Source organism: Strix aluco, chromosome 15, assembly GCF_031877795.1.
Source record: "Strix aluco isolate bStrAlu1 chromosome 15, bStrAlu1.hap1, whole genome shotgun sequence".
In the NCBI taxonomy this organism is placed as follows: domain Eukaryota; kingdom Metazoa; phylum Chordata; class Aves; order Strigiformes; family Strigidae; genus Strix; species Strix aluco.
Genome location: NC_133945.1, coordinates 18085539 through 18109262, shown reverse-complemented (window position 1 = coordinate 18109262; position 23724 = coordinate 18085539). Strand labels below are relative to the sequence as shown.

The window sequence follows — 23724 nt, the reverse complement described above, 5'->3', positions numbered from 1 at the left end:
GCTGGCAGCTCCTTTTGCAAGAAGAAATTAGCTGCGAGTGCCAGCAGCAGGACTCTGGTTTCTCTCGTGTTGCCTGCCGGAGGTGACAGGTAGCCAGCGTGGGCGATCGCTGCTCCACGGCCGTGCGCCGTGACGGCGGCCGCAGGTCCGGTCCGTCGGTAGCGCCGCGTTCCAGCATCACCGGGGTTTCGGCCAGAAGCCACCCGCGGGCGAGGGCCGCCCCTCCCTCCCTGCCTCCCGGCGGCGAGGCGACGCCGGCCCCCGGCTCTCCCCTTCCTCTTCCTCTTCCTCCTCCTCCTCCTCCTCCTCCTCCTCCCCTCGGTCCTGGCTCGCTCCGCGGGGCACTGACCGGGGCTGCTCGCCCCGCCCCGCCGGGGCCAGCCCGAGCCGCGCGCTCCCATTGGCCGCGCTGGGCGCGGGGCGGCGGCGCGGATTGGCTGCGGCGCGCGGAGCGGGGCGGGGAGCGGCGGCGGGGCCGCGCAGGCAGCGGGCAGCGCGCGCGGGGGCCTGCGGCGGCTCAGCCCCAGCGCGGCTCAGCCCCAGCGCGGCGGCCGGAGGCGACGCAGCCCCGCACCTCCCGGTGAGCGGCGGAACCGCGCGGGGTCGGCGGCCGGGCCGCTAGGGGCGGGGGGGGGGGCCTGCGTGAGCCTTCTCCCCCACCCGCGCTCCCCTGGCGGGGACCCGCTCCTGCCCGGCGAGCGGGACTCGCCGCGGGCCTCGCCGGGCCAGGAGCCCGCAGGCTGCCGGGCCGCCCCGACCCGGCGGGGCTCCCTCACCGCCCCCTTCTGATGCGCGTCCCGCGGCGGGAGGCTGCCAGGCGTCCCTCCGCCGCCGTCTCCGCCCCGGGGCTCCCCTGCGGTCAGGGGGGTGTCGCTGAGGCCTCCCGGGGGGTCCGGCCGTGGCCCCTCTCCCCTCGGCTCCGGCGGGGCTGGCGCGCACGCGTGGGCTGAGCGGCAGGGGTGCCGCGGGGGGGCTGCTGCTGTGCCCGCCCGCTGTCGGGGTGCTGACATCCGCGGGGCGTCCGCTTGTTGTCAGACCTGAGCCTGGTTCTGGACCCCGCGGGTGCGGGTCGGGGGACCGGCCTCAGCGGGAGGGTTTGCCGTCACCCGTGGGCGGCCGCGCCGGCCCGGTGGGCTCCTGTCCCCCAGACCCTGGCACAGACCTGCGGAAAGGGAAGGGGAAAAGAAGGGAACGCGAGGGCACTTGTGCCTGAGAAATGTATGTGCACCGTGCGGAAAACACGATTGGCTTCGCGTACAGCTCTCCCCTTCTTAGGATGTTGCAGCCAGATGAGTGGAAGGAAATCTTCAGTGATGGTGTTTATGGAGGCCTGCTGCTGTGCTTCCAGCTGAGATTCGCCAGTTCTTTTCAGTTACCTGTTCTCCAGAGAATGCTTGTGATGCAAAACCCAAGCCACTACCTCAGGCTTTCCCTTGAGACCCCCCCTGGCTTCACTTTCCTTCATTAGTGCTCTGAAGTAGTGTGTGGCTGTTTAGCCAGAGCTTTGCCTTTGCCTAGATTGGCTTTTGCCTCAGTGATTCTCCTTCTTTGTTTATAAAATATAGTGAAGGGAATGATATGCAAAGGAATTGAACTATTGGGGAAGATTTCCAAGTAATTTTGTAATCAGTAATGAATGTTCAGGTTTACAAAAATTGGATTTTGCCCTGTGGTTCAAAGGCACAGCCCATGGGCGTGGACTCTTAAGAGTCTTTGCTCCTATAATTTGTGGCAAGGGATTCAGTAAAGGATGAAAGCCAACTGGTATAAAAGGAGGCTACTAGTAGGGTTACCTTCTGGAAGCTCTGCAGTAAGGAAATTACCTATTGAATCCTATTATAGTCGATTATTGTATTATAAATTGAATTGAGGACTTTTTTGCAGCTCTTGTGGCATTGGGGTTTTTTTACTGTAATTGATCTTTCTGCGTACTTGAGTAGTGTGAGTGTTGGGCAAATTGTGTTTGGGGTCAGTGTGTCGTGTCTGACTGGAGTTATATATGCAGACTTGGAGGTCAGTGGTTCAAATGCTGGATCATAGCTCGTAGTACTAAAGCACAGCATATGCAAAAAATATCTGGATGTCACAGTGTTTCTCATCCTTAGTGTTTAAAGCACTTCGCAAATGAGATAAACATCACTGGACTGACTGTACAGATAGTGAAACTGAGAGAGATAGAAGGAAAGAAAGCTGTTATTGCAAGTAACCTGCTGGGTAGCCTTTTGGACTCCGGATCAGTGTTCAGGTTTTCCATGTCTGCAGTCAGCCAGTGCTCTGCCATTACACTGTGCTGTACCTCCTGAACAATCTGGAGTGCAAAAGACTGTGATGCAGACATCCCCAGATAATGGAGACCTGAGTCTGTAAGTGTATGATCCTATTAGACAAGCTGACTGCTTTTAAAATGCATGGGGAAAAAGATGCAATAGAACTTCTTTCTCCAAAGCCCAGACATCTAGTCTTCTGAGGCATACTGTATGGGGAGGTGTCTTGTGCATTCACATACAAAATAAACTGAAATAAGTGGATAAAATTGGGTATTTATGCCCAGGAGGCAGTAGGCAAGCACAGCATGCAGATAAACACCAAGCACATCAATAGGTGTCCTGCTGGCAGCTGTGCTGTCATCGGAGAAGGAAAATGTCCTGATCTGGCTTCTTTCAGAAGCAGAGAGGAATTAAGGAGCTCACAGGCTATGTGTACAGACATCCAACCCAGTTGATGCTGCACCTGCCAATGGCTTAGAGGTCTTCAGGTGGTTCCCCTTGCCCTGTTGGGTTTGTGTGGTGCTTAACAGTGAAGCTTCAGAACAGTTTGTACACTGGCTGGTATCCCCCACAGCTGTATTCGTCAGTGTCTAGCAAGAGCTGCTGTGTGTTTAGGTACAACTGCACAGGTCTCAGCCCTGCCGGGTGTGCTCACAGGGATGACTCCTGCCCTCGGAGGTGTAACTTGAACTGCAGAGTGTTCCTTCTGGTTTGTACTCTGATCACTGGGCCTGAATTAAAGCAGCTCAAGTTACCTCATGACATATACCTCTACAACTTCGTACTTTCAGTGATTATAATGTCAGGGTTCACAGAATTAGGAAGATGTCACAGCTGACCAAAGACAAACTGGATCTGGTTCTTGGCTTCCCAGTTTTATGACTTCTAGGATTGAGAGTCCATTCCAGAGACACTTTTTAAAAATTTTAGCAGTTTCAAGTACAAATTAAGATCCTCTTCCTTTCTTATCCAAATGGAAACAGGTTGTGGAAATGTCTCAGAAACAAGGGCTGTTTAGCGACAGTACGTGTATGTACTGCACGAACAGTATAGTGTTCATTGTTGTATCCATATTGTTAAGATATAACCCTGTTGTACCTTAAAATTTCACTGTATTGGCTGTATACTGGAAACTTTTAATCAAATGGTGACTCTGAACTTGGATAAATGGCCTTTGCTCTTGGCTTTGCTTTTGTGAGAGTGAGCAGGGAGAAGGGAGGAATACGTCTTGATGGGGTAATTGTCAGATTTCATGTGAGACATTTATCCTCTTTATTTTTTCAAAGACTCTTTCTTGTATGTTGCAAATTGTCAGTGTGCATCATTTTTGTTCAGGCAGGCTTTTCCAGTAGTACCTACTCTTACAGTTCTTCATAAGCTCTTAAGAGTTTCTCAGGCATGATAAGTCTGAATCAAATAGTGAGGTATCTTACCCCATTTGAAAGAGTAAGTAAAAGAGCTGGATTCCACTGGAAGGAGAACAGCTAGTACTGATACGTAGGAAGCTGTGAAACTATATGTTAAGTAATGCAAAAATCACACATCAGGAGCACTACAGCTTAAAGACCACGAATACACTACACTGATAATTGTCAGTGTGGGCCTATCACCTATGGAAGGATGGATATGCTTTCAAACTTACATAACAGATTTATCTTTCAGGAGGCTGAAAACACCCTATTCTTATTCCAGACTGATCTGCTTTCAAACTCCTTTATGAACAGAAGAGGTTACCTTAGAGGTCGGAGCTGCTACCAACTTAAAGCAGATAATTTTACCAGCGACTGCTCTGTGGCTTGAAAGTCATATATCTCTGTCCCCTCTTTATTTCTGAGTTTTGTGATCTGTTTTATCAGATCACAGTCCTGTTTCCTGAAAATGACGGCTATGGGCCAGGAAAAGAAAGAAAGTGGTATTTTCTTAGCCATATGGTGTTTGTGCAAAAATAACAGTATTCTGGGGGTTTTCCAAAGCACTCAAAGTGTATAAAACAGAGAATATTGTCCTAAACTGCTTCTGTGGCTTTCAGACTCTTTTCCGATCTGTGGGCGTAGGGTTCTGTACTGTATCCTTGTATTAGATTGTTTGTCTTTCCTTTTGGAAAATACTTTACTGTTCATTTCCCATTTTTTGGCCAGATACTAGAAATTCAGCAGAAGAATCAGGTAGGAACCTTGATTATGTGTTGCAGTTCTTGGTTATGTGGAAGAAGGTTCTCTCTCCTGCTGTCCAGGGAAAGTATGTCTGTTTGGAGCAGAGAGAACAGTTTCAGAGAGTATAATTTTCTTTTGAAAATAAATCCTACTTTTTGCAGCATGAAGTTTATGTTCCTCCATCCTAGCTTGTGGATCTGGAGTATTTTTGAATTTTGTGCATGGCAGCTTCTACAGTTGTAAATTCTGTTCAGGAAATGAATACAAGTTCTAGCTTGGGCTGCGTAGTCATTTAATTATTTTACTGCACCAGCTGGCAGCTGATCTCACTAGCTGCCTTCGTGGAGATATATTGCAGTCACTTCTGAAGGTGTACTTCTGAAAGCTTGACACCTGCAGTGTCAAGGACACAGGTCTGCCCTAGTGATGAACTTACTTTTTAAAAAATTATAAAGCTGCACTGTGCTGGTTGAGGTGAGAAGGCACTAAAACCACTCAACTGAAAGTACTGCCTTTAGTAAGCGAACACTGCCAGCTTGAAGAAGAGGGACAGGAATGTGAATTTAGTTATTCAAACTTAAGTGATTCCCCTTTATATTGTCTACTGCAATTATTTTAGTGAATCTCTCTCAGTTTTAATGCAGGAGAAAATAATTTGTGTAGATGAGTGCTAATCTGTACTGTATCAAACTCTTGTTTGGCCTCTGGCTGAAAAGTAGTGTAGTATATAACTCCTGTGGCAAGGTATAAGGCAATAAAGCTTCAGACTTGGTGAGTTTCCCATTTAGATTTTACAATTTCACTGAAATGCAACTTGGCATTGGCAGAGAGCAGAGCTCTCTAAGAAGTGTTTATCTTCTTGTAACTCTTGTGAAACTCAGTTTAAAAATTAAAATCTAATTCTGATAGTGTTTCTGGGGGCAGTTTAGAGTAATGCAGGTTGCTAAAGATTTCATGTGAAAAGTCAGTGTGTCTCAAGTACACTCAGGGTGACAAGATGAAGTGCCAAACTACTGGTTTTGCTGTACAGCTATAATTCTGAGAGTAAACCAACTTCTAAACCTGTCTCCAGCTTTCCTTGTCTCGAGCACTTAAAAATATTCCTTATTCCAGATGGAATTTTCCTTGCCATCCCCAATCAAAGTTCAGTCTTAATTTTACAAGTGAAAATACATTGCTTCGCAACTATTGTACCCGTATTTAATCCTATTTTATGTAGGATTTTTTTAGCAGTGGTCAAAATGCCTGGAGTTTGAAACCTGGCATAGTTCAGGTACTTTTTTTTTTTTTTGGAATACATTCCTGGCTAGGTCTGGGGCAGCAAATTGGCTGGATAACAGCAAAGAGACCAAGTAATCACACTCTGAGCAATTCTTACCTGGCACCTGCTAAAATACACTAGTAGAATCCAATATAGCCTTGGCTGGTTTGGGATACGACAGTGTGCCCTTGCCCAGCTTGGTGGGTGCGGGCAGCTGCTGGGAGCCTCTGCCCAAGGGCGATGGAGCTGGGAGTGTGTCACTGAGATGTGGTCTTCCCGAGCAGAAGGCTCTTCCTTGGCTACAGGAGGAGACTGCTGTTGTGGAAGAAATCTGCATATGCTTCCTTTGGTTTATAGCGCATTCATATTTTGTGCTGACTCCCTCATGATATATTTTGCAGAATCAGCTGAGAGATTTGGATTCAGGTTCCCGTGCCAAAGTCCGTTCTCCATTCCCTGCTGACAGTGCCCCTTTCACAGCTGTATCAGCCATGGTTGTGAGCATGGATCCTGGCGTCAGGTTCAGCCTGTCTTTCTCGTGTTTCCTTTCATCTCTTCTGCCATCTGCATGTCACAAGCACCATATCTTCTTTCCTGAAGCCTTTTAGCCTGTCCGCAGTGTCAGCGTGACGTACTCTTATTTCCCCCCATCTACCTACATACTTTCCAGCCCTTGTGTTGCTCTGTGTCTTGGATCTGTTTTAAGCGCTCCTGGTCCTACCTGTCAGCTCTAAAAGCAAATGCTTTTGACTAGAAGACGGTTGTAGCTCTGTAGGAGGTATAGTAGAACATACACTGGCCTGTTGGATGGAAGACCTGCTCGTGTGGAAAGGGAAGCTGGAAGACAGAAAGAAAAAGTGAGGAGAGAGGTGCAGTCCTGCCAGTGGTGTTAGCGGGCATCTCCGCCTGGAGCGCACAGGTTACTCATGGGTCGGGTTGGATGGCTAGAAAGCACTGTGATACAGGTACGGGTGTGGAAGAGTATTACCAAAGTGTGGATTTCCAGCTCAAGGTTTTCTTTCTAGCTGTCTGTTGGGGTGGGGGGGGTGAGGGCTTTTGGGTTTTTTTCCTCCCCTTGTAACCTTGGTTTCATCACTGGTTTCTCACAGAACAAAACAGTGAGTGTTGGGAGAAGCCATAAATTAGTGATGATGTTTTCATGGTGTCCTATTTTTGATGTTTGTCTCAATTTTAAAGTATCCAGCTTCCACCTGTAAGCCTCGTACCAGGCAAAGCACAAGGCAACGAGCTCTTGATGGAAGTCTGTACCCTAGTGCTGGATGATTTGATGTTTCTTGCCTGTAATCTTAGTATTAAATCACCCCTTCCTTTTCCTCCTCCTTACCCAGAAAATGAACAATCCTACAGATTTTTTCACAAGAGATGCCACCTCTTGCTGTTCCGGCTCTTCTCCTTTCTGAATGAAGTAATGCACGAATATAGACTTGCAGAAGCCACTGAGGAAAAGAGGAAAAAAAAATAGTAGTCTGCAGGGAAAGGAAAGAATAATACCCCTCATTTGTATTTGTATCGCATCAGGCTCAATCTTGATTAAAGACTTTGAACATCACAACAGCATGCCAATTTTGGCTTCCTCTTTTAGCGAAGGATAGAGTGTGCTGAGGTTCTTGGCAGCATCCCTTGACAGTAAACACAACTGAAATCAACTTGTATGTTTTAAATTGGTCTGGCAATAATACAGAAATGTGAATAAGTAACGTAAATAACATAAAAATTAAGTATTTTAATTAAGCTTGGTGTAACTTATTAGCAGTCATATTTTTTGTTTGTATTATGTTTCCTGCAAATCTGTCAGGCATTCTTCGTGTTAGATGCCAAATAATGGGAACCAGCCATCTTGTTCTTCTCCATTAACTCTCTTTCTGCAGCTGATATGAATGACACATTTTTTGCCAGGTGCTTGCTTGATACTAGTGTTACCATGTACACCAAAAAAAATTAGGACACCGGGAGTAGGATGGAGGGAGTAGGTTTGTATTGATGCATTTTTAACAGCTCACTGTGTAAATCTGATGATATAAATGATTGCCTCAGTGGGAATTTGAGAATAGGGCAGGTTAAAAAGCTGTTTAGAAACCAAAACAAACTGCTCCGGCATGACAGGATTTCAGGCATAGGATGCTTCCTGGCAACAGGCCAGAGTGTAATCCTGCCACACAGTGCTGTGGACAGGCCAGAGGCCATGACTTCTGAATCCTTACCGATTCCATCACTTCAGGCGAAGCAAGCTGCTGAGCGTGCTGGCAGCGACGGTCCCCAGAAGGCAGGCATGAGGGGTGTGTTTGACCTTTACGGACCATACTGCCTCCGCCTCAACATTCTCTCGTCCTGGCTCCAGTATAAAGCACACCTTGTTTTTTGCTCCACAGCTGTTGCTGCAATGCAGCTTCCTGGAGAGGGAAATAGGATTACACAATCAGAATGTGCTGGTGGAGGTAGGAAAGCAGAGGATGAGCTTGGCTCAGATGAACTCCACGCTCCTTGTTTGCAGTGCAGTTTTACCAGGTAATGGAGTTAGGGGTGGAAATCTTCAGTTTGTTCCATGGTTTGAGCAGCGGGTATTGTAAGGGGCTGGCATAGCCACTGTAACGTGATGCTTCTGCCTTGGCTGTTGTAAAAAGCAGCTGAAGAAAAACATAAAAAGGGCTAACTTCTGTTATTAACAGAGGGAGTAGAGGCAAATGGAGATAATGACAAGCAGTGCTAGGAGCTGGGTTCATGATGTTACGGGGCCTTTGACTGGGAAGAAGTTTTGTGATCTCAGCAACCATCTGTGTGTTGCTTTAACTATAGCTAACAAATCTTGTTCTTTTTTCTTTCCAATTATGAAATCTAAAATGTCAGTTCTTTTAGAAGTGCTTTTAGTAGCAGGTCAGTGACTACTTCCTTAAATTCTCACCAGTAATCTTTATTTTTCCTTGGCCAAGAAGGTGGTTGGAAAATATCTCTTCTGAAGCAACCTGTAAGATTCCTGGTGGTCATAAAGATTGGACTGTTACATGATTGTGAATGAGTTCAGAGTTTGTTCTTTTGCTTCTTGGTAGGTTTTGGTGTAGTGGAACTTTATTTGGTCAAAATGGTAGGACTGATGATGAACATGGGTTCATGGGTAGGTAATGTTTCAACAGTGAGTCAAATGTGGTGGCTACTCTGGTTGGACCTTGTGTTCCTCACGCTGCTCAGTTGTTTCCTTTCATTGGTGTACCTTGTTTTCACTGAGCTGAACTTACGACTACACTGGATGCTGTGAAGAGTTTGGTGATGTCTCTTCTCCAAACTGGGAATCTCTGGTGTGAATGGGAGGGCAAGCCATGCAGGTGACAGGTGAGCTAGGTGAAAGTGGAATTCTTCAGAAAAGAGACTAAGAAGATACTACTGCCCTTGCAAACCCAAGGTTGGTTGTGTGACACCATACATAATTTCTGATGCAATACTTGTACTTTTTTTCAGAAAATATGCAGAAAAAATCATATTCCAGAGTGATCTGATAAATGATGGGAAATAGCTCACAGGTCCAGTGTTACTGCTCTGAATGGAAAAGGGAGGAGAAAGGGACTGTTTGTTACATCCATATGCAGTCTTGCATAACTGATCCTCTGCTCTGACTGGTAGGCAAGCTTCACAGGCGTGCAGCCGCATTCCTCTCATCTGTTGTGAAACTTCACTCTGATTATCTCTTTCAGCTACTGTCACTAGTTAACAGCAAAGAGGGAAAAGGGGCAGCTTGTGATAATACTGATACAATGCTTCTAAAGGCTAACAAAGCCCATGATTTAGTTCTGTGAAGAATTATCTGATTGCTGATAAATCGTGAAGTTCCATTCATTCAGTGAAACCCTGAGTTTTATGAAGGAGAAGAATTTGCCTTTTTTTTTCTTTTTCTGAGATGCTACACCAGTGCTCTCTTGGGGCCCCTTGAGAGGGAGGGGTTAAGTACCACTGAAGGAGAATGGAGGACAGTGCTCTGAGGGGAAGTGCTTTGCTGTCCCATTGTGCTAACTTTGCTTACTTTCATGAGCTATCCTTAGAAAGATAAATATTTCCATTAACAGATTTTTGTTAAATAAATAAACTAGGCGTTTAACATAACTGCTAGCTCGTTATTCCATACTGACTGTATTCATCCTGGTGTAACCTGGGGAGCTGTTTAAAATTACACCAGCAATAGACTTACCTTAATCTGTTTTTGATATGTCAGTCATTCCTGGTAAGCAAAGCTGAGCAATCCCAGTCTTTTCGTTTTATTTTCTGTTTTGCCCTTCATGATAATCCTCTTTGTCCAAATAAGATTTTTATCTTTCTGTCTGCAAATTGTTTGCTCAGATTTTTATAATTAACTTGCGGTCAACATCTATATAATCTTACTTCATGTTTTCTTCCAACTGCATTGAAAGATTTTTTTTTTTAATGTATTTTAAAGTGAACCTAGTAATCACTGCTGCTGTTCACAGTACCCAAAAGTTGATTTAACACTGCAGTTAGTGCTTTATTCCTTCTCCAAACATGGCAAACCCTTAAGAGAGGTGTTGCTTTTCCTCTTCATTCAAGTTTGGGGTCCTAAGACCCTGCTTTTTAGTCTTGTGTCAACTCGTTTTGAAGGAGGACTTAAGACTTGGTGCTGAGTATCCTGGTGTGCCTTGCCCTCTGCTTTGTCATATTAACGTGTTTTGTTCCTGTTTCTTGCAAGTGTGTGTGATGTTTAGGATTTTGACATTTGTCTCTACCCTAGAGCTGCTATTTCTGGATATCGAATTTTTCTCAAGTACTGTAGTTCTGTGTTGTTTGAAATGCTTTGTTTTTCCTAACAAATTGTAGGAGATGCTTTCTAGAGTGAGGCAGGGATTAAGGAGGGCTATAGAGTTGCTTCTGGAGGAATTCACCATCATTTGCAGTGAAATCCAGCAGTTGACAACATAGTTAAACCTTACAGTATTTTCCATAAAGACAAAATATCCTTTATACCAACCTTGTGCTATTCACTTGGTCTTGTGAACCAGCCTGGCCAGAATCTGATACCCATTTTGCCTTGTATCATAATATATTCAGAAGGATGTACATAGTATTGATACATAAAAATCATCTAACAGTGGAAAGGCATGCTTTTGATTCTGCTAAAGCAGGAGTTTATTCTCTAACAGTGAAAAATTGCGTAAGAAGTCTTCCTTGGAAAACTGCCTATCAGTGCAGATTGTATACTTACTCTGGGTGGTTGGTGGTCCTTTCCAATGCCAGACTGTTCAACTAGATCTTGTTACAGGTGTTCTCTTGATTAAATCAAATGGAAGTCTATGGCTTTCTTGTTACAATCCACAGTTTGGTGAATAGCACATTTTTAATACATCTTAAATAAGTGTTTAGCAGTTACAGTTGCTTCAAATCACTGACATAAGAATGACTGGGACTTCTGCATTCTTTGCCCTGCAACAGGATTTACACGAGTCATTGTCATCCTCTTTGTGCACCCAGCCTGCCAGGCAGGGTAATTATAGATATGGAGGGGCTGAGCTGCCAGCAAAGGGGCTGAAAGCAGCCGAGGAAGTTACAGTTCAGTGTTGAGCCATTTGATGCAAGGGTTAAAACAAAAAAATCCACTACAAATAAAAGTCTACTACTGAATTACTCTCCCTCTGGAGGATGAGTTTCCATGCAGTTGGACACAACACGGCTTAGCGTGATGGGACACGAGGCTGACGGGAGTCTCTAGATGATGTTGTCTTATAAATTGTTGGCACCACTGTAGCACTTCACAATAAGAAGTACTTTCCATCCAGGATAATTTTTTTAATGAGTTTAGCCTCACATCACGTAAGGTAGCACTCAGTAAAGGCACAAGAATTCTTTGCCATACCCTGATCTCCCTGAAGTGCACCCTTAGGAGCTGTAATCCTGATTATTCACTGAATAAGTGTAGTAATAAATCACTGATAGAAAGCATTGCCTTGGAATCCAATGTTTTATGTGTGGTGGGTGTAAATACCTACAACTTTTCTTAGTCCTTCCCCCTCTACTTTGTGATGTGTCCCTGTGCTAACCATCTGTCTGAATAGGATTACTGCATTCTCTGTGTTAGATTAGCTAGTTAACAAGTTCAATTTAGAATCAGCAGTTTGTTTTACTGTCTGGCAACTAGTACAGGCCAGTTTAAATATGTCTTTTACAGTCTGTGTATGTAATTAATAACAGATTTTAAATTATGAAGATGAGGGATCAGCTTCAGTCTTTAATTTGGATCAAATCAACAACTTGTTACTTGGGAGTAGTATGATGTAGTTGTGTGACCCCAGCTGGCAACTAAGCACCACACAGCCACTCACTCACTCCACCCCTGCAGTGGGATGGGGGAGAGAATTGGAAAAAAAAAAAATGTAGTAAAACTTGTGGGATGAGACAAAGATAGTTTAATAGAACAGAAAAGGAAGGGAAGATAATAATAGAATATACAGAACAAGTGATGCACAATACAATTGCTCACCACCTGCTGACCAATGCCCAGCCAATTCCCAAGCTGTGGTGTCCCCTGGCCAGCTCCCCCCAGTTTATATACTGGGCATGACGTCCTATGGTATGGAATATCCCTGTGGCTCATTTGGGTCAGCTGTCCTGGCCATGTCCCCTCACAGCTTCTTGTGCACTCCCAGCAGCCGCTGGCAGGGCAGTATGAGAAGCTGAAAAGTCCTTGCCTTAGTATAAACACTGCTTAGCAACAGCTAAAACATCAGTGTGTTACCAACATTATTCTCATCCTAAATCCAAAACACAGCACTGTACCAGCTACTAGGAAGAAAATTAACTTTATTCCAGCCGAAACCAGGACGTATGCTATCTGTCCTCTAAACAACTGGGGTCCAGGTTCCCTTCTTGACAGTTGCTAGTACTCACGTGGGATCACAGGTCACAGTCTTACGGCAAAGGAGAAGGGAACCGAAACAGGGTCAGCCACGTCTGATACTCTTCTATATTGGTGTTAACGATGTTTTCATTAGCAGTTTGGATGGTGATCAATTAGCCGTTTTGTATAGAAGAGCTCTGGAGAACAACATGGTGATTTTAAATGACATACTCCTGCAATGGATAGAAATTGGTTGTGTGGATGCTGGCATTGCATCTGTTGGTGTGTGAATTATCTGCATCAGGATAATGTTACAATGGAGAGAGATTGCAGAGTGTGTTTGGTCTACCTGGATGACTTTCTGTCCCTCCTTGTTCCTGTATTAGCATGGTAAGCATCACAACATCCTCCCGTACCAAATAAATACTGCTGCTGTTACTGCACTGAGAGAAGGTGGAAGAAGAAAGCGTGGTGCTGTAACAGCAGTGCAAGCTGGAGTCACTAAATTGCCAGGGACCTCAGCCACTTCCTATAAGCATTGCATCTTCTATCTTTGTCGCTTGCTTCCGATATCTGTCCTTCCCTCTGTCTTAGACCATTCCTTACGCCTCACTGTGCTTGTGCTGAACCAAGGCAGCACAAGTCTCGGGCTGGCTCTGGTTCCCCAAGGACCAGGCTGCTCCCTCGTCTCCCTCCTTGCAGCATATGGGTGCAGGCGCTTCGGTTGCAGCCCCTCGGTCAGGCTTCAAGCCCTGCACTTAGGAAAGCATCCTGCTGAAACGTCGCATCCCACAGCTGGAGCCTACGGGAGATAGAGCGTCAAGCACGTCCCACAGCTGGGGTCCAGCCCCTGGCTCCCTGCTGCAGTGCAGCCCTGCCTGGTGGGGGGCGCGGAGCACCCCTTCCTCTGCTCGAGTCGTTTTAATGTCCTGATTACTGAAGTGGGTAAGTCACCATCTCGCTTGTAATAATTACAGATTTCCTCTGTGATTTTTCACTTGTCGGTTGCCACAGCAACTGTGCAGTGGCCGAAACACTGTCACAGGGATTTAAATCAGAAGCAGCTCAGCCTTTTCCTGCACCCTGGCGCATCTTCCCTCGTGCCACCCGGCACCATGGCAACCTGGCGATGGCATTCCTGCCTCCGCGATGGCACCCTGTGCTCGCCTTCCCTGGGTCCACGGGCCTGAGCGCTTGGTGCTGTTATTCTCAGCGTGTGTCCGCGTCTCTCGTGTTCCCCGTCTCGAGCAGTGTGCGGTGGCGGGAGGTGGTGTTAGGATGCGTGCTGGCTGTTGTACCGCCTGTGCACGACCTGAAGGAACTGAACCGAACCAAGGTTATTTTATGGTAGTTGTGTGCCTGCGTGTCAGCCTCGGGGTATTTGCAAACTAGAGTAAAATGAAGGATAAAACCTGTTCTTCAGCTTCCACAGTTCTTGAAAACTAAGGGGCCATTTCAAACATTAATACAGTCTGACTCTGCATCTCAGGAGTTGGTTTTCAGAAACTGCTGAGAAGGCATTCAGGTGAACTCGGGCTCCCAGGGGTCCGAGCTGATGGGCTACACCCACATGCTGGATATGCTGGAGTACCAGTGGGCAGAGCCAGATCATCTTGGTTTGAGGCGAGTTGGGCATTGCTCTCCACTGGGTTTGGCTGAGCACAGAGTATAGCTTGCAGGAGCTGGTTTCATTAACCTTCCTTAACTGGGGCAATCCCCCCAGCTGGGATCGCAGCTCGGGGGTTCCTCTGGGTGATGCCTGTCCTCGCTGCCGGCAGTCGCGAGCGGCTGCTGGAGGGAGCTGACGGCAATGGCATTTCTCGTGAATGCAGCCGACAGCAGCCGGCTCTAAAGTGAAGGAGAGCGCAACGTTTTCAACCAGCAAGCTGGCTGTGGGGAGTTTTCATCCAAGTCATGTAAGTGCCTTTGCCTTGTGCCTGCGTGCGGTAGGGTTAGCACAGACTGCAGCCGAGCCTGCGAGGGCTGCGCTCCCGTGCGTTCTGTTAGAGGGGAATGCGTGTCTATGTGTGTGCAGGCATGTGTGATGTTAAAATGTCCGTGTCATGGACAGCCATGGTTAGCTGTTCCCTGGTTTGTTTGCTGGACCCCTTGTAAAAGAAATCTCCCACATGCGTCTCCTTTTCTGTGTCCTCCGCTGAAATGGGGGTCACCTTGAGAAACCAGAGCACTCGCTCCTGTTTGAGACGCTTCCCTTGGTTTGGTGCAGGCTGCCTCCAAGTGAGCTATTTTATGACTTTAGGAAGCAGAAGAATAAATTGTGCTTTTACAGTGCATTTTATTTGATGCTATTTATCTATTTTCATGACCTCTGAGGAGGCAATGTTAGGATGCCAAGGAATAAAATCTTACCAGCAGTATAACTGAATTTCCTCGGATGAAACTCCACTTGAGGGTATTTTGCAGTACTTTAATTTTTCCAGTGCTGCAGAATGCTTGTGGAGCAACTAATCTGGAAAGCACAGCTGTGTCATAATTTAAGCTGTTTAACCCATTGAGAACTGGATTGTTTTGGGGTGGGAAATGTGTGGAAATTAACAGGCATGGTTTGGATATGTTGTTGCCATCTGCATTTAAAATAATGGATTCAAAATATGCAGGCTTGAAGAGAGGTTCTTACGCATAGCTCACTAGTAAAGTTCACTGAAATATCAAAGTGCAATTTTTTTCAGTGGGAACTATTAAGGAATAACAAACTAAAAAAAAATTAAAAATTTTCAGCTAACATTAGTTTAGCTGTACTTGTCTTTTACCAACATTTATGTACAGTTATGCTGTTGATGTAGGTATTTTTAGCTGTGTATCTGGAACTTGCCCAATTTCTAACAGATGCTTTTTCGACCCCGTTTTTTCTTTTCCTGAGACGATGTGGTTTTTTTCACAGGCCAGGTGTGGGCACATCTCATCCCAGCTTAGCTGTTCTAGTAGTTCTTGCATCAAAAATGAGCTGCTCAGAAGTTTAGTGGGTCACCTGAATCCTAGCGTGACATAACTGCAACATTCCCACCTGTTCTTATTCATTGGATTATGGACCAGGACTATTTTCTTGGTCTGATACTTGTTGGAGAGAGGGAAAACAGAGACAAGGGCAGAAAGATTTTATTTATTTATTTATTTTTAATATGTATTCATAACCAACCACCAAACCCTGCTTAGAGGACATCTAAGGAGCAGAACCTGGACACATGAGTGTTACAAAACTCATCTACTATCAGAAGTGTGAAAACTTGATGGAAGGACTGAAGGATTCTGTTCTAGCCTCGCTGCTGGTTCAGCTCTGACTTGATTGTTGGTCTCATTAGGCAGGTAGGTATTGCCATGTCATGATGGACACTGACTGTACAGTACTTCCAAGCTATAGATGTGGGGTTTTTGTCTCGTGTTGCACCTTGCTTTGGGCTTTTGCTGCAGTTTCAGAACAGACTGACTTGAATGCCAGCTGAATGTGCAAAAGCCAGTTTATTAGGGAAGACTTACACTGTCGTGTGCAATATTTACTGTTTTGTCAAGCCTTGAAGGACAAAACCAGTCTCCCCATTTCTGTTCTTCTGAACGGTAGTGGGAGTGTTTGGTCCTGTTGCTGTCACTAAATAAATAAGCAACATGAATAACAGACACTTGAGCTTTACTTGTAACTATGACAACTGTGTCCTTGACAACTTAAGTACAATCCTGGAGTTTTCAATTACATCCTGTACACGAAGCCGTTAAGGTTATTAGAGGCATAAACAGCAAAAGCAACTGTCAGCTCGTGAAATATTTTCTGGAAAAATGCATTTTGGTGATAGATACATGTTTCTGTTTGCAGATAGCTGTCACTTGCTTTGTTGTTAGTGTTGCTTGGTGGGAAACGCCTTGGTGAGCTGTGCTTTCCAAGGGCAAACTCACCATTTGTTGGTGAGAGTCACTCTTTGCGCTGACTTTTTCGGCTGCTGCCTGTGAAATTGCACCAGATAAGTGTTGAGCTTCAAAGTGCTCGGGGGTCCCTTTCTGATGTGTGGGTTGTCCCATAGACCCAGCCAGTCACTGTAGTGATCCTGGTATGTGACCTTGATGATGTGGGGTGCTTGTCACCACCTTTGCTTTTGAAGTATGATGCTGTGGTCTTTGGTTGACCAAGTTGGATGAGGAGCAGCTTGTTTCTCTTTTCTGTGCCATCTCATGAGGATGGTGCTAGGTACTGTTCTTCCTGAAATCAAGAGTTTCTGCTTTGTTTTATGCTGAGTTTGTATAGATGCTGGATGGAAAATCTAATGCTGGCCTTGAACACTAGATGTTAATTTTCTTGCAACTACCGCTTAACAGGACCTTCCTGTTCCTCTGATGGTTTGAGATAGCCTTAGTCTAGTTATCACTAGAAATTCTTGGTGTTACTCTAACAAACTTCTCTTGCAAATGCTGTTGTAAGCTAATTCAAATTTTTTTCAGAACTATACCTTTAAAAAAAAAACGAAGTAAAAGGACCTGTTGTATTTCATTGTGTGCAGTCAGACTTTCATAACTACATAGTCTATATTGAACTCTTAACTGCTTCTGGGACCAAGTGAATTGCAGTTAAATACATCAACATGCTGGCAGGCTTCTTTGTTTACTTTGTTGTTTACTACATTTAAGTGACTAAAGCAGTAAGTCAGGATTTCTAATGTCACCCTGCGCTCTGTCAATAACAACCGGTTAAGTCATTCAGTTTTTTCCTGCTTTGATCTATTGGATGTGGACATTCCCCATCTTCCCAAAGGAAGGTGGGGCGGTACGTGATGATTGCAGTGCATTTTCAAACAGCAAGTGCTGTATACATTGAATCTTTTTATGTAGATACCATGATGACATTAGGTTGCCCGTTCTTCCTCAAATGCAGACTAAGGAAGGGCATGATTATGTTTAATGGATGGCAGACTTGACTGTCTTCCAGCTCACCCATACCTATAATTCTTTGTGAAATTGTAGGGATATTCCAGACTGTGGGATCTCCTTGGTCTGTTTTTAGAAGTAAAATACTTGAGCTGCATCACCAAAGTCATGAAAGATGCTTGTTCATGAACACTGCAAACCAGGAGACTTACCCCCTTTAACAAATGGCCTTGGATTTTTATTATTCTTTTAAGACAGGGCCCTTCAACTTTCTGTTTTGTGGGCCCTAGACACAGGACACTTACCTGCCAGAAGTTGATGAAAATAATAAAAAATCAGTAACAAGGGATTTTCAGGAGTTTATGGAGTACAGAATATGGGACTGGTTAAGAGTTTTCCTTTCGAACCTGTCAGGCTGTTGCAGAGTAAGAGATGATAGGGCTTGGGCAGCATGAGTGAGGCTGGAAGGCTTGTCCCAGCTCAGCTCAGAAGCTCCAGCCCCATCGAGCTCTGGTTTTGGCACCCTCTTTATCTTTCCTCTCTTTCAGAGCTGCTTATCTCATCTCTGATTTACTGTACAGCAGTCACTACTTATGTGATAGTGTCTGTGACTCCCTCTTCTTAGTGCCCATGTCCTGGCTCCATTATCCAGACTTTTTCCAGCTTGCCTCTGATACATTCCAGCCATGATGCGTGGGTATGGGAGCATTGTGGAGGTTAGAAAAGGAGAAACAAGAGCTCATGGAAGATAACACAAAAAACTGGACCACTAATTCTTTATCACCTAGTGGGTCTTTCTCACAGTAGTTGGGCTCACAATCCTATGAAGCCAAGGAAATCAACTTTTAATTACAAAAGAAAACCAGCTTTGCAGTGTTTTCCCACTTCCAGCAGGGCTACCCAACTAGTGCCAGGCTTTTCAACATTGTTCTTTTGTTCTGGTCACAGGAACCATAGCTGACTTGGTCTCTCAATTTGCAGTTTCTTTCACTGTTAAAAAACAAACGCAGAAAATGCAGTCTCAAAGCGTGCTGAGCTGTGAACTGAAGAGCCTTCTCACCTCTTTGAGAAACACCCTCCTTGCAAACCATCTCTACCAGCTCACCTCCAAGATGCCAGGGCAGGCTGGGGTGTGGAGAGGGTGGTTTTGCTTGCAGGCCTAATGCTGGTGCTGCTGTGGGCTCCCAACAGAGTGGGGCAGTGGCCACCGCCTCTGCGGGGTGGCAGAGCTTCAGGACCTTGGGCTGCTGCCCCTGCGCCCGCCAGCAGACCCCACGCAGCTCGCCAAGCGAATAAGCCTTGTGCTGTTTTCACATCGAGTTGGATCCAAGCAAGCAAGACTAAAAGATAGCTTGAGATGCTTCAGATTTCAGAATTAGCACGTAGTATGACAGTACCCTCACTGCTGCACATCACAGAAAAGTCAAGCCAAGGAAAACAGCAAAAAAGGAGTGCATTTGTCTTTACCTTCCTGCTCCCCAAATACATGTTACGAAGACTTGTGGAGTAATTGAAGTGTGCAGCTTGTGCTGCTGTTTCTAAACCACTTAATTGTTCCCGGTTAAATGGATTTGGAGCAGCTGACGGACAGATGAATGTGCCCCCATGAATTTAAAACAGGCTTCTTGTGTCTTTGGCATGAGTTGCAAGAAAGAGATGCAAATCTGCAGTGCTGACTTCTCATCCGTGTCTTGCAGTGTCTCTGTTTCACTTCTTACCTTTGCATCTATCCCAGGGATGCTTCCAGAGGCAGGTTTTTGCGGGCACAGACATCATGCTGCATTTGCTCCTCTGCTAGCAAGCGAGAATGTTACATGAATAGTTTGTATATTTTGCTCTTGTATCTGGATCAGGCCCCCCTGAGTGTTGGAGTCCCTCTCTAATATTTTTTTTTCCCAGGGATTCTCTGTAAAAAACATAATCTTGTTAGCTCACAGGAACAATGCATCTTTGTGTGTTCACAGCAGGCTGCTGCTACTGCTGCTGAATGACTGTTGTCGTTCCTAGTAACTAATTTTGCCTGTCAGAAATAATCACTCAGTACAGAAATTTAAGAGCTGCTGTTTAAAACAATGCATCCAATTTCACAGTGTGCATTTAAAAAATCCACATATCCTTATGTTTCATGTGGTCAATAAACTGTACTGAGCTTCCTCTTTGAAAATAATTTTTCTTACTAAAAGAATGTGATGATGACTTAAACTGTATTTGCCAATGCATGTGTTTACATAATGCAAAATTATATGCAAATATATTTGCAAATACATCTGCAAAATTAATGTAGTGAACGTTCACTACAGAACAGCTCTTTTGTAGTCATCTGCAATGATGGCCTTCTCCAGATCACACAGTTGCGATTAGATGGAAAATATTTAGATAAGACTTTCATGAATCTCTTTTTCTGAAAGAGTCTCACTTCTTTGAGGTCTAAGGTGGCTAGCATTTAATCATAAATCAAACACATTGTCCTTCGCATCCCCTTTACAGTCTGATATCTGAAATTGGTGGATGTATTTTGTCGAGATTCTGAAACCGTACGCAGTTGCTCCGAAGCAGCAGTGGGGATGGAGCGTGGCTTTGCTGCGGTTTTGACATGTGCATGAAAGCTGATTTCTGCTGTCTCGAAGATTGTGCTGCAGCTGCTTGCGGTGCTGGAACAAGCCAGAGGGAATTGATCAAGAGATGGATTATGGAGGCAAAATTCAATTGGTTATGATGATAACCAAATAATATGTGCTTAGGCAAATACACCAATCACATCAGCTGATCCCCTGTGAGAATTTGTGTGCATAATGGAGATGGAGAAGTTGATTTTAGTTATACTCACATGTGATATTACATGATATATTCTCACTCTGGACTAGGAAATGGTAAAACATTTTATATAACAACTGTCAAGGAAAATGAGGGCTAAGCTACTTTATTTTTAAACCTCTTGCAATAATTTTTTTCTACGAGTATTTCAGAAAGCCAGTACCATTTCCAAATATACTTTTGAGCCTTTTATGAATACTGTCATTTAACCATTAAAGGACTTAAGATAAACAGTAAATGTAAGTAAAAGACAAAATAACATTCTGGGAGCAAAGACTTAGGAGTGGTTCACCTAGGGAAGAAGAAGTAGGTACCACTGAAGGGAAACCTGGACACTGGTGGGTACAACCACGTAGCCCGACTCGAAGTTGTGTTTGATTTTATGTGAAGAGGCATCTCATCATTGCGAGCGAGGTGGATTAGTCACTTGGTAGCAAAACACCCACGGGAGATGCCTGAAGGGGATTAGAATGACGAAGTGAACCTCGCTGGGTTGTTTTAGCCTTCTGTCATAGGTAGGTTTGCACTGCTCTGTTTGTTGGTTCCTGCAAAGCTGTGTTCCTGTTAGCTTTTAACAGGCTCCTAGAGACTTTGCAGAGCAAACTGAAGGAGGAAGTTGTAGATTACAGAAGTACAGACCAGATAAATAGCTGTGAGCAGAGAGCATCAACCAAGGTGGTTATTCATTGTGAGAGGTGCTCGGCCGATTCATCCTTTAACAGTTTTTTTCCACAGTGGTAGTCTCACTGACTTACCCACATTTGGTTTTTGCTAGAGGATGGTCACAAGATAAGAAATTTATAGTATTGGGATATTTCTTTACGCATTGATTATGCAAAAGTTAGCACAACTAAAGAAAGAAGCAAGAGAGTGAAAAAATAATGAATTAAATTAATCTTGTCTTATAAGTTACTCTTTTCTGAAAAAAATTAACTAGTTCCTTCTATACTTCTGACCCAACAACCTTACAAGGCTAATCTAGCTTTTTCCAGCGTGCACACAAACGTTGTGCAAGTATTTGCTCACCTTGGCAGATTTCAAAATACCTTAAATTTTAAATTGAACTTGGAGCAAGCTAAGTGAAACCAAGTACTGTGTCAATTGTCTGTGAAGGCACAGGGAATTTTCTTTGTACCTGAGTATTAATAGGTCTATGAATTAATAGATATCTGTAGGCAAGGAGGTTTTTGTTTTCTTTTGCCAATTTTGAAAAAGCTCAAGCGTGAAGGAAAGCAAATGGTATCTTGGCTAAAGACAATACCGAAATTAAATTTCTGATATATTAATGGTAGGTAAGAGATACTTTCTATCATGGTAGCAATAGATCAACTGCTTCCCTGCCTCTAATCAGCAGCATCTGTTTGTGTATTTTATTGATGGCATAGAAATGATGTAAGCAGTAAGCTGTGGTCTCTTTCTGCTGGAAAATCAGCTCCATTCTCGCAGCGTATTTAAGTAGTTCTTTCCAGGAGCTTTCTGGTAATAGTGACATTTCATTTGGACTGCAAGCCTCAGTCCGTTGCTACTAGATGGTCTACACCCACTGGGGTGGAGGGACGTACAGTGAGGTGAAAAACACCAGCATAGTCTCTGTGCAGGCAAAGAAGGGCCTCTAGTGTCCGACATAGATCACAGGGTACCACACTTCTAAATGTAACGTTTGAATTTAACCTGTGACTTGGATAACAATTCAATGACCTGTTTTATCTATTTATGACTTCCAGCCAGGCTTTCTGCACAGGTGATTCAGAGTGAAAAAGGAGTCATACTATCGTTCATTGTACCGGGTCTGGCTGAGCCAGAATTGACTTTACAAGGTCATTTACATTTAACTAGCTGAGGTGGAATCACACAACGGTTGAGGTTGGAAGGGACCTCTGGAGGTCATCTGGTCCAACCCTCTGCTCAAGCAGCGTCACCTAAAGCAGGACCATGTCCAATTGGGCTTTGAATATCTCCAAGCATGGCAACTCCACACCCTCTCTGGGCAACCTGTCCAGGGTTTTTCTATATTTAGATGGAGCTTACTGTATTTTGGTGTGCCCATTGCCTGTTATCTAGTCACAGGACACCACTGAGAAGACCCTGGCTCCTTCTTTACTCCCTCCCTTCAGGTATTTATTACACATTGATGGGATGCAACCTGAGCCTTCTCCAGGCTGAACAATCCCAGCTCTCACAGTTTGTCTTCATAGAGATGTAATTAATTGGTAGAACTGTTTTTTCAGGGGATTGATTTTCTTTTATTTACTAATGCCTGTCCTGCTGTCTTTTTGTATTAGATGAGATTTTTCTCATAAACTTAGGATGAATCGAAATAGCATAATGGCTTGAGAGACTGACTGGACTACATACATAGAGAAAGTAGAGAAGAAGAGCAAGGGAAAATAAGTAATGATCTTTACCCCCTGGCCCTGCTAAAGCTGGGAGATACAGATTTAGCCTAGAAGTCATTTGCCTTAACAAGACCTAGCATCAGACTTGGTTCTCAATCCTGAGACTGCTCTGAATGTCAGCATTAATCCATCAAAGCCTGCTTTCAGTTTTCTTTGGATTGGAATTAGTGAAAGGGGAAATTGAAATGAATGGCACAGTACTAGTGGCTGCGTCCATAGGGACACGAATAAGTGTTTGCTTTTCTTCTTTTCAGAACATCAGTCGGAAAGAAATCTCTCAAGATTGAGTCTTTTTGAGTAAAGAAAAGATAAAATGGCGTCAATGTTGCTTAGTCGACAGCTGACCTGTTGCCTGCAGCAAAACTCCAGACTACTTGTATTTGGTAGGTGTTTTTTTGTATTTTCTTGGTTTGTATTTGGTAAGCATTTACGCTAGTGGACAAAGTGCCATTTTGAACATTGCTGGGGTTTGTCCGCTGGTGTTGAATCTTTCAAAACTTGAAGAGTATGATGTTCTGCATCTCAGGTAACGATGCAGTTGTAGTCTTAGATGTGGCCCACAAAGGTGCTGTGGGCTGGTGGTTTTTTTTATTCTGCAAACAAGAACTCGGTTAATAATTTGCGCTGTAAACATACTAACTGAAACGAAGGTCTTCAGCCCTTGGAACTTTTACTTTCTGGTGCTATGTGGTGCAGAGATGAAACAACCATCCATCAAAATCAGCCATTTTTTGTCTTTGTGCTATGTAGCATGGCCCTGCCCGTCTTCCCTTGGGAAAAGGTTTTGTGTGACTGACATGAAGAGGTGACCCTCACTGGGAATGTGTGTTTCTGCCTGGAGTTAGCTCTAGTGTGAAATAAAAACCTATCACACAGTATCAAACTACTTTCTCCTAAGTGTGTAATGACAAGTTCTTGCTTGGCCCCAGCTTGTAATTTAGCATGTGTATGTGTATATTGAACCTGCAATCTCTGTGAAATAGATATAAAAACTAAATTTCTGTTGGTTTTGTTGGACAAAGCAGTGTAGAATCTAAGATCTGGCATCCATTTTGTGTGCTGTTATACTGAATGCAGTATAGCTGAATGACTTTTTCTGTGACTGAGTAAATAC

At 44.5% G+C, this 23724-nt stretch overlaps 1 protein-coding gene across 3 annotated transcripts in view; it reads left to right on the top strand.

Moving 5' to 3' along the window:
* The first annotated feature begins 463 nt into the window (after positions 1–463).
* The window catches only part of LOC141930055 (4-aminobutyrate aminotransferase, mitochondrial), a 57995-nt gene continuing 34734 nt past the window's right edge, over positions 464–23724 (top strand). The window contains exons 1-2 of one of the 3 annotated variants that reach the window (XM_074840357.1): positions 464–580; positions 22865–22993. In XM_074840357.1, the coding sequence (XP_074696458.1) occupies positions 22924–22993 (70 nt within the window). In that variant the 5' untranslated portion in view covers positions 464–580; positions 22865–22923. Of the gene's footprint in view, positions 581–13457; positions 13477–14189; positions 14448–22864; positions 22994–23724 lie in introns of those variants that run through there. The other 2 variants (XM_074840359.1, XM_074840358.1) reach the window with 2 other exon arrangements.